The 16,939-nt window shown below is 43.5% G+C and overlaps 1 protein-coding gene across 1 annotated transcript in view; it reads left to right on the plus strand.

Moving 5' to 3' along the window:
- NBAS (NBAS subunit of NRZ tethering complex) overlaps positions 1 to 16,939 on the plus strand; it is a gene marked incomplete at its 5' end in the record, with an annotated part of 394,305 nt that overhangs the window by 11,614 nt on the left and 365,752 nt on the right. Inside the window, one exon of the mRNA XM_045286598.1 lies at positions 6,023 to 6,066. Coding sequence (XP_045142533.1) covers positions 6,023 to 6,066 — 44 coding nt within the window. The remainder of the gene's footprint in view (positions 1 to 6,022; positions 6,067 to 16,939) is intronic.

The following is a 16,939-nucleotide window of genomic DNA, read 5'->3' on the forward strand; positions in this document are numbered from 1 at the left end:
TCCCTGGGCTTCCATGGCTGATGTGTGTGCGTGTGCGTGTGTGCGCATGTAGAGTCCAACCCTGATCCCTGGGCTTCCATGGCTGATGTATGTGTGTGTGTGTGCGTGTGTGCGTGTGCGTGCATGTAGAGTCCAACCCTGCTCCCTGGGCTTCCATGGCTGATGTGTGTGTGTGTGTGTGTGTGCGTGTGCTTGTGTGCGTGTGTGCGCGTGCGTGTGTGCGCATGTAGAGTCCAACCCTGATCCCTGGGCTTCCATGGCTGATGTTATGTGTGTGTGTGTGTGTGCGCATGTAGAGTCCAACCCTGATCCCTGGGCTTCCATGGCTGATGTGTGTGTGCGTGTGTGCTCGTGTGTGTGTGTGTGTGTGTGTGTGTGCACGTAGAGTCCAACCATGCTCCCTGGGCTTCCATGGCTGATGTGTGTGTGTGTGTGTGTGTGTGTGTGTGCGCGCGTGCGCGCGTGCGCATGTAGAGTCCAACCATGCTCCCTGAGCTTTCATGGCTGATGTGTGTGTGTGTGTGTGTGTGTGTGTGTGCGCGCGTGCGCATGTATGTAGAGTCCAACCATGCTCCCTGGGCTTTCATGGCTGATGTGTGCGTGTGTGCGCGTGCGTGCGCATGTAGAGTCCAACCATGCTCCCTGGGCTTTCATGGCGGATTGTGTGTGTGTGTGCGTGTGCGCAAGTAGAGTCCAGCCATGCTCCCTGGGTTTTCATGGCTGATTGTGTGCGCGCGTGTATGCGCGTGTGCGCATGTGCATGTAGAGTCCAACCATGCTCCCTGGGCTTTCATGGCGGATTGTGTGTGTGTGTGTGTGTGTGTGTGTGTGTGTGTGTGTGTGCGTGTGCGCAAGTAGAGTCCAGCCATGCTCCCTGGGTTTTCATGGCTGTGCATACGTGTGTGCATGTAGAGTCAAACCATGCTCCCTGGGCTTTCGTGGCGGATTGTGTGTGTGTGTGTGTGTGTGTGTGTGTGTGCATGTGTAGGTTGCTGGGCCTTTGTTCTGAGGAACATCTTAACTGCCAGCCTTTTGGCTACTGGCCAAGGGTGGAGGCCATTATTCTATGTAGGGACTTAGTTAAAGATCTAATATTGAGGGTTAATAATTTTTTCCATGTAATACTTAATATTTGTTTCTTAAAAGGACTATGAGGCAATTTTTAGGATGCCTACATACAGCCACAAAATTTGTACCATTTTCGACAGTAGTAGTGAAAATTTGGCTGTTATCACATTGCTTTTAGCCTGCTGTTTTTGAAACTTATTGTATCCAAGAAGAACTGAGCTTTCTGGGGAGTAGACAGAGTTTATCACGTCTGGGCACCAGTTTCAAAGGGGAGGCTTTCTGATCCACCTTACAACTTTTGAGGGTAGAAATGTTTGACAGTAATGACAGCCATTTATAACTACGTTACTTATTTTGACAATACTGTTCTAGGCAAGTCCTACTGTTTTTAAAGAGTATCATTAACAACTGGCTAAGTTTTGAACTTCTACTGTTCACCAGAACAATATTTGGCTTGCTGTAGTTATGTGAAATGTACTTTTTGGAAATGTGCTTTTGGTATGACATAAGTGGTAGCTAATAGTAAAAACTTAATCCCATATTTTCTAATGAAAGAAGAATATTAATCGAGTGATTTTAGCTGTTAAAGGCCGGGGGTGCATGTGGGAATGGAGATTGAAATCAAGCCTAGGATATAGAATTTGACCAAGGTTTTATAGACCCTGTAAATGGATTTTTACCATATAGTCATATTTATTTGGTTCTTGAGAGCAGACACAGCACAACACAGACCATTTCAACAGCGTCCCATTAATGATGCTGAATACCCCCCCCCACTCCCCCACCCCGTGTGGCCTTCCTCATCCTCCTCTTCCAGAACCCCTGCCTAGTTGTTTTCCTAATTGTTCCCGTTGCTGTTGATAGTGTGATCACGTGTGGAGAGTTCTTAAGGAGTCGAATGCTTGAAGAATGGTGTGAGGGCCGCATCTGGTTCTGGCCACACGAAGGGGCAAGGGAAGCCAACCCCACATCTGCCCTAGGGTGCCCACGGCAGACGTCAGACAGGCCTCTGTCCGCCAAGCTTCTGGACCAACCGTCCCTCCCAGACCCTTTTTTTGTCCACTGGGTCTGACTTTCTGTTGCCCAGTCACCTGCAGGACAGGAGGGAATTGCCCTGTCATCTGCAAAAGACACCAGTAGGCATTACTTAAGCAGCTAAGTGTTTATGGATTGGATTGAAACTGAAATGTCATCTCTGAGGTTATCTGAGGTCATAAACAAAGTTATAGATAAATGTTTTTGAGAAGTGAAAATGGAAAATCGAGACATAATTTAATTTTTAGAGATGCCTTTGCCTTTTGCAAGCCAGCACCAGGGCTGCTGTTTTCTCGTTTTACTTTTATAATAGATGGAAATGACACTAATTATGTAACCTAATACACAGTACATTACTTAACTTGAGTTTGCCCGTAGATAAACAATGACTTATTGTGAATTGCTGCTTTAATTTGTGGCCCAGCAACAGAACCTGGCTATGGAGTATAAGTGGCTAATATATGTTCTTTCTTTCCTAAGTAGTGAAGTACTACTTTCTTATCATTAAAGTTTATTATAAACTTAGGAATTAACTAGAAACTATCAGAGAATCCAACGGAAAGACTTTATAAAATGGCATATACAAATTTCTACCCAAGTTTGCTTAATTTTTCTAAGTAAGTAAGTTCTGTCAAGTTGGGTAAAACCAAATTTGTATTTCCCTCCTTTCTGTTTTCCAGCTATTATTAGGTAGGCATATTAAGCATACAAGTAATGGACATTTACTGAGATCTCAAAAACTCAAACTCATTGCCATTGAGTTGATTTGAACATATCTCATTTAATCCTTTTATTAAACTTTGAGATTTTTATGACCTGTCCAGTTTATTGGGGAAAAAAAAGACAAGACAAGAAAAAAGAACTTGTATTAAATATTTTGCTCATGTTAGGCTGAGTTCCCTAGAAAAGCAAAGCCAGTCAGAAACACAGACACATACACACATGCACAATTTTATATCCGGAGAGTGGCTTACACAATTGTAGATTTTGTTAAGTTCAGTTGTGTTCAAATTTGTGGGTCAGATGTTAAGGTAGAGGTTTTTCCTTCTAGTAGCTGCCGGGGCCAACAAGCTGGGAAGCAGGAGCCACAGGTTGGTGGAGGGAGAGGCAGGTGAACCCTAGGTCAGCAAGTCAGGCTCCAGGCTGTAGAGTTGGATGAACCCAAAGTCAGCAGGCCACTGGTGGCTCCCAGGGGTGAGGCGTCGATGACCCAGTCGATGCAGAATCTAGACCAGCATAAAGAAGTGAGCCAGCTTCCCTACAGGGTCACACCCTCAGCGCTTCCTTTCCATTAGATGAAAACTGTGATCAGATGAAGTGGGTAGCCTTCCACCTTATTCCAATAACTGCGTGACAGCTCACAGAGGAGGCCACCCGGGAGTTGATTACATTATGTGAGATCACATCATGAGAATTATGGTCTAGCCAAGTTGACATAAAACTTAACGATCACAGTCTACCCATGTCAATTTGGCACCTGTGCACATCTCTTTTAATTGTACATAATTTCTAACCAAGGACATTAATGAAGTTATACTTGCACCTAACTTGATCAAACTTTCCTGAGTACAACTAAACTAACCCTATTTACATCTTACGTTGTGTAAATGAACAAAACAAATATTTGATGCATACATAGAAAGAGGAAATATAACTATTATAGTCCTCAGTTCTGCAACTGGTCACGTTTCTGTCACTGGTATTTAGAATTACTTCCTTCCATTACCCACTCCTTATTCCCTTTTCCTTCAGCAAGTACCTCAGCCACTTGTCATTCTTTGCTCAAACCTTCATTCCTGAAGAGGCCAGTAGTAGTCAAGTCAGAATTTGGGTGCTGTGGTTTACCATTTACTTTAATCCTCAGACATGGTAGTACTGAGAGCTGGCTTAAGGAATCCCCTGGATTCCAGACATACTCTTCTTTAGCTCCATTATGTAATACTAATCCATTTTTTCCACAGTAATCTGGATCAGTCTTAGCACTCAATACAGTCACACCCTTCTTTGCCTGCTGATCCAGAGCAGTGAGGCGCCGGTAGTGGTCAGGGGGCATGCTTAACTGCGAGTTCAGTTGAATCAGTGCTGTGTCTCTAGGTGGGAGTATTCCTCCCTTTGGAACTATGAGCTCCAGACCTGAACAATATAGGGGCTGGAAGCAAGAGAGTTGTGAATGGCTCACTGAGATTAATAATGATGAGAGGTGCCACTTCTTGGTGCCATTTCATATCATAGATCGATGGCTAGTTTAGAGCACCTGTAGCTTCCTGGAGAACATTTTCCTTATCCTGAAAGTTTATCCCTTTGAGCTGGAGCTGTAATTGTGTCCACTTCATTGTTCTCTCAAGCCAGCTGCTTCAGGATGATGGGAAACATGGTAAGACCAGTGGATTCCATGAGCACGGGCCACACTTCGTTAGCTGTGAGGTGAAGTCCCTTGATCTGAGGTGATGCTGCGTAGGACACCGTCCTGGTGGGTAAGGAGTTCTCTAAGTCCATGAATGGCAGAAGCTTTGCGTGCAGGGAAGGCACATCTGAAGCCGTAGTGTCCATTCCACGGAGGACAAAACCCTTCCATTTCCATGATGGAACTGATGTTACGTCATGAACCTGCCAAGTTGGTGGTTAATGTCCTTGAAGGATGGTCCCATATTTTGGACTTAGTGTTGGTCTCTGCTGCTGGCATATTGGACATCCAGCAGTTGGCTGTACCACCAAGGCTTCCTGGTAATAAATTTGGTTACCTACGAATGTGTATGGATTTATTTAAATAAGGTTATATTTTTACTAGATGATGAAAATTTTATAACATGAGATGGAGGCCAGTGATCCTTAGTTAAGAGCCACGGAGCTTCTTCTTGGGCCCGCCCGTGTTTCTCAGGCTGTGGTAACAGTACTACCAGGTGGTGGCTTCAAAGAGTGGAGATTCATCTTTCCCCGACGTTGGCAGACAAACCAGACCAAGTTAGAGTCTTAGTGATGGAAATTAATTCTGGGTACCTCTCTCCAAGCTTTCAATGTGTACTAGAGATCTTTAATGTTCCTGTGAATACATCTTTGTCCATTCTGCCCCTTTTGTTACTCAGAGTAGTGTAGTTTAGAATGCAGTAAACACCGGTGTGACCTTATTAATATAACGTTAGGAAAACTCTGTTTTCAAGCAGGACCACCTCTGCAGTTTGAAGGATTACACCTTCAAGATACATTTTTTTTTGGGACACACACAATTTCCTATCCATGGCGGTCTCCATTCCAGATGTACTGAATCAGAGCCTTTTGAACTGGGGACTGGCCATTTATATTTTATGAAAAGGCTATGATTACATTGCCAAGGATTTCATTTTATTTGGGTCCAAATCCATACCCATGGAAGCAGTTGTCAAGAAATTAAAGGGCATATTGTATTGGGCAAATATCTGCTACAAAAGACCGCTCTAAGACGACACTTTGAGGAATAAGATGTGCCTGACCGAAGGCATCATGGTGTTTCCAAGCACCAAATACGCATGCGAAAGCTAGGTAGTGATTCAGGAAGACAGGAAGGAAGAATCGAGGCACTGAAATCACGGTGTTGGTGTTGGTGCTGAAGAGTGAACTGATCTGTCTTGGAAGAAGTACAGTCAGAATGCTCCTTAGAAGAGTTGGCGAGACTTCATCTCACAGACTTTGGACGTGTGTTCAGGCAGGATCAGGCCCCGGAGAAGGACATCGTGTTGCATCAAGGAGAGCAGTGAAAAGGAGGGCCCACCAGTGTGCTCAGACATAGCCATTGTGGACATGATACCTGACTAGCCCGTTTTTCATTTGTACGGAGGGCTGCATTGAGTTGGGACCATTTCAACAGCCAAACAACAACACTATCCTGCACATTCTTTGAGTGTTGCTACGGTGTAGTTCTTTTAATTTTGTGTATCTTTTGCAGGTCTGCAAAGGATGATTTTACGTCAATTATTGGGAAATGTCAAGGTAAGAGTTTTTTCTAAAATATTCTTAAAAATTAAATTTCAAAGCTATAATCACTATAATATTTTTTAAGAGTCATAATAGGTATTAACTAATTATAAGCAAGGACCAATATGAGTATTCAGCTAAGTTAAAATTCTTAACTGGTTTCATTGGTTTCTCTAATATGTTGCTTACCAGGAGCCCTGGTGGTGTAGTGGTTAACAGTTGGACTTCGATCCACATCGTTGGCAGTTCGAAACCACCGGCAGCTCCTCGGGAGAAAGACTGGGTTTTCCACTTCCATAAACAGTTACAGTCTAGGAAACCCACAGGGGGGTCACGGAGTCAGCATTGCCTTGATGGCTATAGATGTATATGTATATATGTATATGTATATATGTATGTAATGTTGTAATGCAAGGGAGAAAGATGAGACCATCTGCTGCCTCCATGATTTGCCACCTCAGAAACTCGACATAGCGTTGCTATGAGTAGAAATGGACTTGTATGGCAGTGTATTTGGTTGGAATGGTACAGTGTGATATGTGTGTAAATAGTTGACTAATTGTCACTATGTTAATGCATTTTATTTTTAATGTACACGCATATGTGCCTGTATACCATTATGGGAAGAATAAGAGTAGATAAGATGCCCCTTCTCTGCTTGCTTAGTATCTTTTTTTTTTAAACGTTTTATTAGGGGCTCATACAACTCTTATCACAATCCATACATACATCAGTTGTGTAAATCACACTTGTATATTCATTGCCTACATCATTCTCAAAACATTTGCTCTCCACCTAAGCCCCTGGCATCAGCTCCTCATTTTTCCCCATCCCTCCCGGTTCCCCCCTCTCTCATGAACCCTTGATAGTTTATAAATTATTATTTTGTCATATCTTGCCCTGTCTGAGGTCTCCCTTCACCCACTTTTCTGTTGTCTGTCCCCAGGGAGGAGGTCACATCAGATCCTTGTAATAGGTTCCCCCTTTCCAACCCACCCTCCCTCCACGCTCCTAGTATTGCCACTCACACCACTGGTCCTGAAGGGATCATCCAACCTGGATTCCCTGTGTTTCAGTTCCTATCTGTTCCAGTGTACATCCTCTGGTCTAGCCAGATTTGTAAGGTAGAATTGGGATCATGATAGTGGAGGAGGAAGCATTTAGGGACTAGAGGAAAGTTTATGTTTCATCGTTGCTACATTGTACCCTGACTGGCTCGTTTCCTCCCTGAGACCTTTCTGAAAGGGGATGTCCAGTGGCCTACAAATGGGCTTTGGGTCTCCACTCCACGCTCCCCACCTCATTCACTATGATAGGATTTTTTGTTCTGATGATGCCCGATACCTGATCCCTTTGACACCTCGTGATCACACAGGCTGGTGTGCTTCTTCCATGTGGGTGTTGTTGCTTCTGAGCCAGATGGCCGCTTGTTTACCTGCAAGCCTTTAAGACCCCAGACGCTGTGTCTTTTGATAGCCAGGCACCATCAGCTTTCTTCACCGCATTTGCTTAGTATCTTCTTGAGAATATTAGAAAGGGGAGTTTTGTTTAAGTGTGAAATAGCTAAAAGCTTGAGATTTTGGTATTTCTGAAGTTTTCTTACCAGTGCTTATTGGAATAGAGCAGAGCCAGCTTAAATACTGGGTAAGAATCAAGAAGGAAGTGGGGTGTGTGGGCATTTAACTGGCTTTTTCTTCATGCTGCTTTTTTCTGGAGTGAAAGCTGAGGGAACCCGAGCCTTTTAAGGAGCACACTTAGAATGTTGGGGTGATGCAGACAGATAGGGTTCTTTTGAGATTTGGAGTTAGACACCTGCTCTTAGCTAGTAAGTAAACTGAGAAATGTGCAACTTTGTATGAAAATGGGAATCTTAACCATCTATATTTCAAACAGATTATAAAATTACTAGAGTTTTTAATGTGTACAGTTAATGTGGCAGAATGGATGAGATAATAATGCTGTGAGAACTAATGTTTTATTTGTTGGCTTCTGAATGTATGAATTTATGATCTTAATGCCGTATTAATGGCTTCTTCCCATTCCATGTAATGGGAAGTAATGATCATTTGCTTATTATCTGACTCCTCTTGATGTGAATAAGTCCCATATGCCAAATGATATTTCATGTGTATGCCTGGAGTAAAGGAGCCAGGTTGTGGCTAATGCATTTTGGGGCTACATATTGCACAGTCTGCAAACTGAAATAGGAGCTATTTGGTTCTACTTTTATATTTTTCAATTATTGTTGTATAAAAGATCTGCCATTTGAGAGTGTTATAAATGTGAATTGCAGCGTGTTTTGGCTCTGCTTCCTGGCCATAAATAGTAATTCAGTCCTCCGTTCCTAGCTTGAATAAGGACCTAATTATAGCACAGAACTTACACGTTTTTTGAGCTGTGTTACTCGAGATTCTTCTCATGTTTCTGGTTATAAGCTACTGTGAAGTAGAGCTTCACAGTTGCTAAGCAGCAGGTTGCCTAGAATGGGATGTTGAGATCCTATCAGCCCTTTAGTGGCTGGGCAAGCCCTTCAAGACCTGAGTGCAGGCAGGTTACCATTAGCTTTTAGCAGCCTCTTCAGTTTATCACCCCTTGGGTGTCATTGAAATGTGATTTTCTGTGCTCACCTTGACTTGAAAAGGTTGGAAACCATAAGCCATTGGAAGCATCCCCACCCTTTTCTGTGAAACATTTCGTTTTAGAACTGCGATTCAGGAGCCTCACTTACCCTCTTTTCTATCTTTAGATATTATTGAAAAGAGCAATGGTAGAAGCTTTATAAAGTGTGAGTGAACAAAATGTAGACATTTGACACCCAGAGTTGTCTGTTACTGCTTTCTTCAGATATTTTTCTTTGTCCTTATTACTGTAGGGCAGTGGTTCTCAACCTTCCTAATGACGTTCCTCATGCTGTGGTGACCCTCGAACCATACAATTATTTTCATTGCTACTTCATCACTGTAATTTTGCTACTGTTATGAATTGGGCGACCCCTGTGAAAGGATCTTTTGACCCCCAAAGGGTCGCAACCCACAGGTTGAGAGCCGCTGCTGTAGAGATATTCGATGAAAGTCTGTTTCAACTCTCAAAGAATTAAGATTTCCTTCTCTTAACGCTATGTTGGAGATGATTTTTTTAGTTTGAAGTGGATAAGGGACTTCTTGAAGCGTATTTTCTCCTGTACGACATTCTAGGCGTAGGCTGCAGGTCTCCCAACCACCCACATTGTCCAGGCGATGCCTATGGACCCTGTCTCTTGAGTAGCAAGCAACTTGGTGTCGTGCTTGTTATTATCATACAAATAATTATATATCAATGGCAGATTATTACATTTGTGTACAGCGAGGGCTAGTGGTCTTATATTACTGTTAATACTCATTTTTACCCATTTCTTTAAGGTCTGTAGTGATGCCCCTCTTTCATTTTTTATTAGAAATTTATGTTTGTTCTGGTGAACTTTGAGCAAACTTTGGGTTTCAAGAGTTTCTTGTTTCCTTTGGTGTTTGTTTTTATTAATTTCTTCCTTCTGCTTACGGGGTGTAATTTGTTGTTGTTTTTCCATCTTCTAAAGGTGGAAGTTCTGGGCAAGGACCCCTGGTAGTGTAGAGGTTATGAATTGGGCTGTGATATTCAAGGTCAGTAGTTCAAAACCACCAGCTGATCCTTGAGAGAAAGATATGGCTTTAGAAATGGAAAATGAAAAGCTATATGAGTCTAAAGATGGAAGTTTTATTTAAAAAAATGATTTTCTTGGGGGAGCTCTTACTGATATCATAACATTCCATAGTTCAGTCATATCAGGTATTGGTACATAACTGCTACCATTATCCGTTTTAAAACATTTTCTTTCTTCTTGAACTCCTTGATATCTGTTCCATTTTATCCCCTCCCTCCTTTCTATACGCCCCAGGAACCCTTACTTATCGATAGCCTACACATCCAATATATCCATTCACATACAATTCTGTGGTTCGATCCCATTCAATGGTGTTATAGAGTCATCAATGTTCTCTGCTCCCTAATTCCTCCTTTCCTCCCTCTCTTCCCATACCCTCAGGGAACCATTACTCCTGTTACTGTTTCTGAAGGGTTATCTATCTTGGCTTTCATATATTGAATGATCTTAAATATACAAAGGAATCTATGCAAATCTGATATGATGAATGATAAAACAAAAATCTTAATAGTAAGGGGAGGAAATATGAAAGAACTAGAGGAAGTTATGTGGTTCTTCAGTGCTATACTGCACCCTGGATTTATCATCCCTTCTGTATGGCCTTTATGGGAGGGACTGTCCAATTATCTTACAGTTGAGTTCTGGGTCTCCACTTCATCCACGCCCCTTCACACTGATTTGGTTGCTTGTTTTTGAACTTTTAATACCTTTTCCCTCAACACCTCATGATCACATAAGCTTGTGTGCTTCTTCCATGTGGGCTTTGTTGATCTCTCTAGATTGCTGCTTAACGGCAAGCCTTTAAGACCCCATATGCTATATCTTTTGATACCCAGGCACCATCAGCATTCTTCACCACAGTTGCTTATGCACCCATTTTGTCTCTAGCGATCATGTTTGGAATGTGAGCTTCATAGAATGCCTGGCTATTAGCATAAAGTATTCTTGCATTGAGGGAGGACTTGATTAGAGGTCCAATGTTTGTCTGCTTAATACTTAATATATGAATATATGACTATAAATAGACCTATATCCATATCCTTATATATTAATTTATTTACATATATACATACCTATATTTATACCTCTATAAATGTCTTTTGCCTCCTAGTTCTTTGCTCTATTTTCTTTTACTTTCCTCCTGCCCCACTGTCATGTTTGACCTTCATTTGGCTCTCAGTAATTCCTCTGCTATATTGCACTTGATCGAACCCCACCAGGCATTCTACGCCCTCCTCGCCATCGATTTTAGATGTCTTGTTGTTCCCTTGTCCCTGGGTTTGTTGGTGCCCCCCTCCCTTTCCCCAGCCTCCTCCTCTTCCATGTGCCCCTGGAACTGTTTGTCCTGTTATTTTCAAAGTCCTGCCTATCATATATAGATAGACATGGGGTAAAAAAAACAAAACCGATCAAGTTCCAGGTCTGTCTGCTGACCCTTAAGAATGTTTTCTGATTGGGTCTGATAGTTGCCAAGCCCTGCCCCCTCGAGTCAGAAGTCTTATTTTTGAGATTCCTTGGGGACTTCGGTGCTTTGCTCCTTTTGCTTCTCTATTGCGCTGCCTTCGTGTTACCACCCGGTTTGGGGAGATCAGAGTGGGCACAGTTCCCGTACTGTGTCTCTGGTGCTGCCCCCGTAGCACTGTGGGTCAGTGAGGGGCCGTCACGTTATGTGGGTGGGCCTGCCCTGTGGTCCTCCCTGTGCAGGGAGGCCCTCTCCGAGCAGGAATGCCGTCCATGAGGCCTGGTGAGGCAGGATGCAGTTTGTTCTCTCTCTCCCTCATAGCTCGCTCCCACGTGGTCTGGCCAGACCCACCACTCTCTCCGGGCCACATTTTCAGTGTTGTCCTCTGTAGAGTATTCTTCTGGGGAGAGGTCACTGTCGTTGGGATTGAGCCCCCAGTCCTTCCTGTTAGTTTGCTGCTCCATGCTGGTATGTTTCCCTCAAGGCTTGGCGCACTGGGATGCCTCGTCTCTTGTTTCATGGAGTGGTTGGTGGGTTGAATCCAATGATGCCTTAGTTAGCAGTTCAATGCTTAACCCCCAGTGCTACCAGGTCTCCTATTCCATCTACACTTAAAATAATTTGACTTGTAGGTATGTCACAACCATTAATTAGTGTTTTGTAGTCTTTAATTAGGCTTAGTTGGGTGATAGAGATGTTCAAGTTTTCTGAATCCTTATTGATTTTCTCTCTAGTTGATCTCTGAATTAGAGGGCTGAAATTCCCAACTATAACTGCATATTTCAAATTTTACTCAGTTCTATTCATTTTTATTTACCACATGTCTTTAGAAACGCTAGTTTCTGGGTGCGTCCCTTTACAGGAGTTTCCTTTCTCACGTTCACATAGCTATGAGGAAGGGAAATTGTGTGCTGTAGCTCTTCTGTCCATGTTGTTTGCTGCCACCGAGTAGGGTCCGGCGCACAGTGATCTCATACGTAACAGAGTGGAACACTGCCCCGCCCTGCGTGCCTTTGCCTGAGCACATTGTTGTGCCACTGTGTCAATCCATCTCACTGAAGGCCTTCCTTTTTCCCACTGCTCTCGGTAGTCTTTGTGTTTCCCCTCCCAGGAACTGATTTTAAAACCAAACAAAAGAAAAGATTGCTATCAGTTGATTCTGACTCATAGTGACCTGGGTTACTCATTGGGCTACTAGTCTAAAGGTCAGTAGTTTGAATCCACCAGCAGCTCCATAGGAGAAAGATGAAGCTATCTACTCCCATAAAGATTTACAGCCTCAGAAACCCACAGGGGCCAGTTATCCTTTGTCCTATGGAGTCACTGTGATTGACTGGGCAGGAGCATGCAAATTCCGTGCAGAGGCCTCTAACTTGGGGATTGCTCGGTGTTGTCGTTCTGGGGAACATAAAAGTGAGCCATCTGAGAAGTAGGAACAGAGGCATCCTGCAATCTTCATCAAGGAGGAAGATGTCAGAGTGAGGGGCTCCCCAACATTCAAACTGGTCCTCAGGAGCGACTGTGATTGTGGAAAATATTAAAGACAGACAGACAAACAGCGGGGCACAGGGCCTCCTCATTCCATGTCAGGACTGCGAGAGAGAATGTATTTTCCAATGGGTATATGTAGTGGGGCTTACAGATCTTTAATAAGGCATGCACGTTATATAGCTATCATATTACAAAGATGATGGGTGATAATTCATAAAAGGTAACGTAATAAACCAGCAATGAAGTGAGTCATTGTCTTGACCTAGTGCTAGTTGACCCCTGAGCCCTGTTGGTTTTAGAACCTGATTGCTTTTATCTACAGACAACCTTCAGGCATTGTGAAGTAGTCAGACACAGAAATGATTCATCTTAAATGGTAGCTCCTTTATGACAGCTCCTTTATGGGGGTTATTGGACTGTGTCCAGTCATGAGAATGTATATTAAGATTTATTTATACCTCATAAGTGTGAGACTCTTCTCCTACCAGAGTCGGCTCTCCAGACCCTTAATTCTGAGCCTGGGTGATTGAGTTGGATCACGTTCTCATGCAGTCCCTCCGGTTACCACAGGAACAGTCACTGCCTACTGGTGACAGCCTTCCCCCAGTCTCTATGGAGATGTCTTTGTCTTTGAAAGTATGCACAGTATCCTGTTGTACGAATGTGAACCACATTTCATTTCTCTCTCCCCTTTTGATAAGTTTTTTTTTTTTTAAGTGGGTGATTGGTTTCTTCTTTTTCTCCCTCTTCTGTGTTCCCTTCAACTTCTAACAATATTGGAATAGCCTCTGTATGTATGGGCATGGAGTTTAAAATGCATGCTGTGTGCTCTTGAGACCTTTCTGACTCGTAGCAACTCTAGGGAACAGAGGAGAACTGCCCTGTTAATCTTTCCAGGGGCTGCTTGTAGCTTCTTCTCTCAGGGAACAGCTGAGAGAAGGTTAGGCTTCTCAGGTGAGAAATGCCTCGGTCCTTGGCTTCCCATGAGGAAGAATTCACTCCTAAGCCTGGCTTGTGATCCACATGAGTTTTATAAAGGATAGACGAAGCTTCAGGCCTTACACAGGCACCCTCAGCACTTCACACCCAAACCTGGAGTCCCGAGGCCAGAGGAGCAGCTTGGGGAAAAAAAAAAAGAGAGACCATAGGCTCCGGGTTCTGGCTTTTCCAGGCCCTCCATTGGGAGGTGTGGTCCACAGTACTGGTTGACCCCATTGGCTGAATTAAGCTCACCTGGCCTAGATGGGGCCAATCCAGGTGTAACGCCCACCTAGGTGCACCACCCCTTCTTGGTCTGGAGTCCAAGATTCTGAGCATGTCCAGTGGACACCCTGGTCCCTGTTCTAACTACCTAGCAACTGTTCAAACTAGCAACTGTTAGATTAGCACTGGAGCACATATGTGCTGCGCCATCAAGGCTCCTGATATCTATTTATATCCCTACCAAAATAACCTGATTGAAGCGGTTTCTTATCATCTGCACCATTTTGTTGCCTGTCCTTTAAATCACATCAGTATGTTGCATGCACAAATTGTCTCAAGGGTGGTCCCTGGATTCCCAACAGCCACAAGACTGGTAGGACGAGAACCAGTACCAGTTATCAACCCTGGCTGCTAAGTCCATCTTGTTCAGTTGAGTTGCACATGAGGCACGTAGAGTTGGAAGTAGGAATTGTTTTTGAACACTTATAGGAAGCACTGGACTTTTATTTACAGATATTATCAACCGTGGTAACCACCCAGAATCCCTGCTCTGTGGGTCCTTTCTCCTCCCAAACTCCATTCTTCCTTGAGTCAGGAGTTGTTGCATTGGATCCCTCCTCTACGGATATGGGCTGTCACTTTGTGGGATGTCACCTGTCTTGGGAAATTGCAGCTCTTCTCCCCTGGGGTGTTTGACTGGGTTGACTAGAGAAACAAATCCAGTGACACTAATATACATGTACAAGAAAACACTTTATATCAAGAAGTAATTAAATATCAAGAAAGCATCCCAGCCCAGTCTCACTCAAGTCCCTGAGTGTGATTGATACTGGTCTCTAAGACCCTCTTCAGACTCATGCAGCCACATGCAACAATGCAGAATGCAGGAAGGTCACAGGCCGCTGGGTGCAAGGTTGGTGGAAACATGGCAGGGTTCCTGCAGCTAGCAAGGTGGCCCGCAAGCAGGAAGGCGAATGGGGAGAGACAGGAAAAGGGGTCTTCTCTCTCCCAGGGTCCGCCTTATGAGAAGGCCACGCCCCCATCAGGCTGGAACCTGATTGGCAGGTTTGCCTCCACTCCTACCTAGGAGTGTCTAGTTGATGTAAAATCATTAACCTCTTGGTAGGTTGGTGATTTTACATCAATTAGACACTGGAGGGTGGAGAGAAAGTAGTGTAGAAAGGGGGAACCAATTACAAGGACCTACTCGTCCTCCCTGAGGGACAGACAACAGAAAAGTGGGTGAAGGGAGACGTCAGTCAGTGTAAAATATGACAAAATAAAATAATAATAATTTATAAATTATCAAGGGTTCATGAGGGAGGGGGGGCGGGGAGGGAGGGGGAAAATGAGCTAATACCAAGGGCTCAAGTAGAAAGAAAATGTTTTGAGAATGATGAGGGCAACAAATGTACAACTGCACTTGACACACAATGGATGGATGTCTGGATTGTGATAAGAGTTGTATGAGCCCCCAATAAAATGATAAAAAAATCATCAACCTGCCACATCTATCAGTCCACAGTCAAGCTGCTATACAGGGCTCTTTTTCTAACCTTGGGCTAGATCTCTGCTAGATCCCTTCAAGATCCAGTGTCCGTTATAGTAACCACTGGGGCCTCCATGCCTATGCATGATTGATGGAACCCGTGAATACCCAGGATTGAGGAGATCCTGTCCCACACCTCTTGACGTAATTTGCTGGTCGTGGTGTCAAAGGCACCCAAGTGTTGGCACACTGAAAGGGTTATTTTCTCAAAACTATGGACAAGCTCTGTTCTGCATAATCAGGCTCATTTAAAAAGAAAGAAAGAAAGAAAGAAAAACCTGCTCTTGGCTCTTTGGCTGATAGTGAGGTCCACCCTCTTGCTTCTGAGATGACTGATTTCACATCCAGAAAGATGGCAATCACAGTTAACATGTGAACAATCACTCACAGCTGAGTGAGTCGTGTAGTCCCATCTTTGTCGTGCTCTACCTTCTTAACCAAACCAGTGCGGGAGTGAAGGGTATTTGGTGGCAATAGAAAGAGTCAGAAGAGCCATTTTAAAGAATCCGCTGCATTGCAGTTGAGATGAGCTGGCCTCAGTGTGATGGCAGTGGGTTTGGGTTTGTTTTGGTGTTTACTATTAATGTTAGTCCTTTATTATTGTTGAAAGATGTTCTTATTTTAAATATCCAGGTATTTGGCTTCTGTTCATGTCATTCTAGCCTGCCTTGTTTGCTTTTGCTTGTTAGTTCTTGATGTAGGAGTCAAGGAGTGTACTCTTGAGGTTGTTTACTGAACCTTCCATTTTGCAAACGAGGACACCCAGGTCTTAGCCATTTCCCCAGGGTCATAGTCAGCGCTTTGTGTCAGGGCTGAGAAGAGAGCCCAGTGTTCTTGTTTACTTTCTACCCTCCCTTACCCATTTCCATGTTTATTTTTGACATATTAACCCTGGATTGAAGTTCTCTCCTTCTGCATTTAAATTTCTGCTGTATATCACCAGAGTCCTTGTCACTGGTGATAAAGTAGCCCAGCGAATATATAACTATTATTCGCGACAGGTGCAGCCAGGGAAGTGGAGTAATTAGAACAGTGGAGAATAATTAGGCTTAAAGGGACTTAGGCCACTTAGATAAGATGATCACTTTTAAAAGGAGTGAATTTAAACTGAGACCTGAAAGCTCTGGGAAAGAGGGTCCAGGCAGACAGACCAGCATTTTAAAGTGTCTGGTGTGGGCAAGAACATGGTAACTGGGTGGACTTAGCAGCCACAGCTGGTGTAAACTGTGAGAGGCTGTGAAGAGTTTCAGTATGAATGTGTAAAATGTCAAGTTGATGGTAAACTTTCACTATTGGCCTTGTGAATACTTTGTAACTCCAAAAACACATAGGCAACTGAGAAAATCCAGTGATAGAGTTATTTTCTTTTTTCTTTGCCCTCAATAAATATATTTTTTAATAGTTTTATTAGGGGCCCATACAACTCTTATCACAATCCATACATACATCAATTGTGTAAAGCACATTTGTACGTTCATTGCCCTCATCATTCTCAAAACATTTGCTC

This window comes from Echinops telfairi, unplaced genomic scaffold, assembly GCF_000313985.2.
Source record: "Echinops telfairi isolate 266 unplaced genomic scaffold, ASM31398v2 ScPeMD7_9;HRSCAF=40, whole genome shotgun sequence".
Lineage (NCBI taxonomy): Eukaryota > Metazoa > Chordata > Mammalia > Afrosoricida > Tenrecidae > Echinops > Echinops telfairi.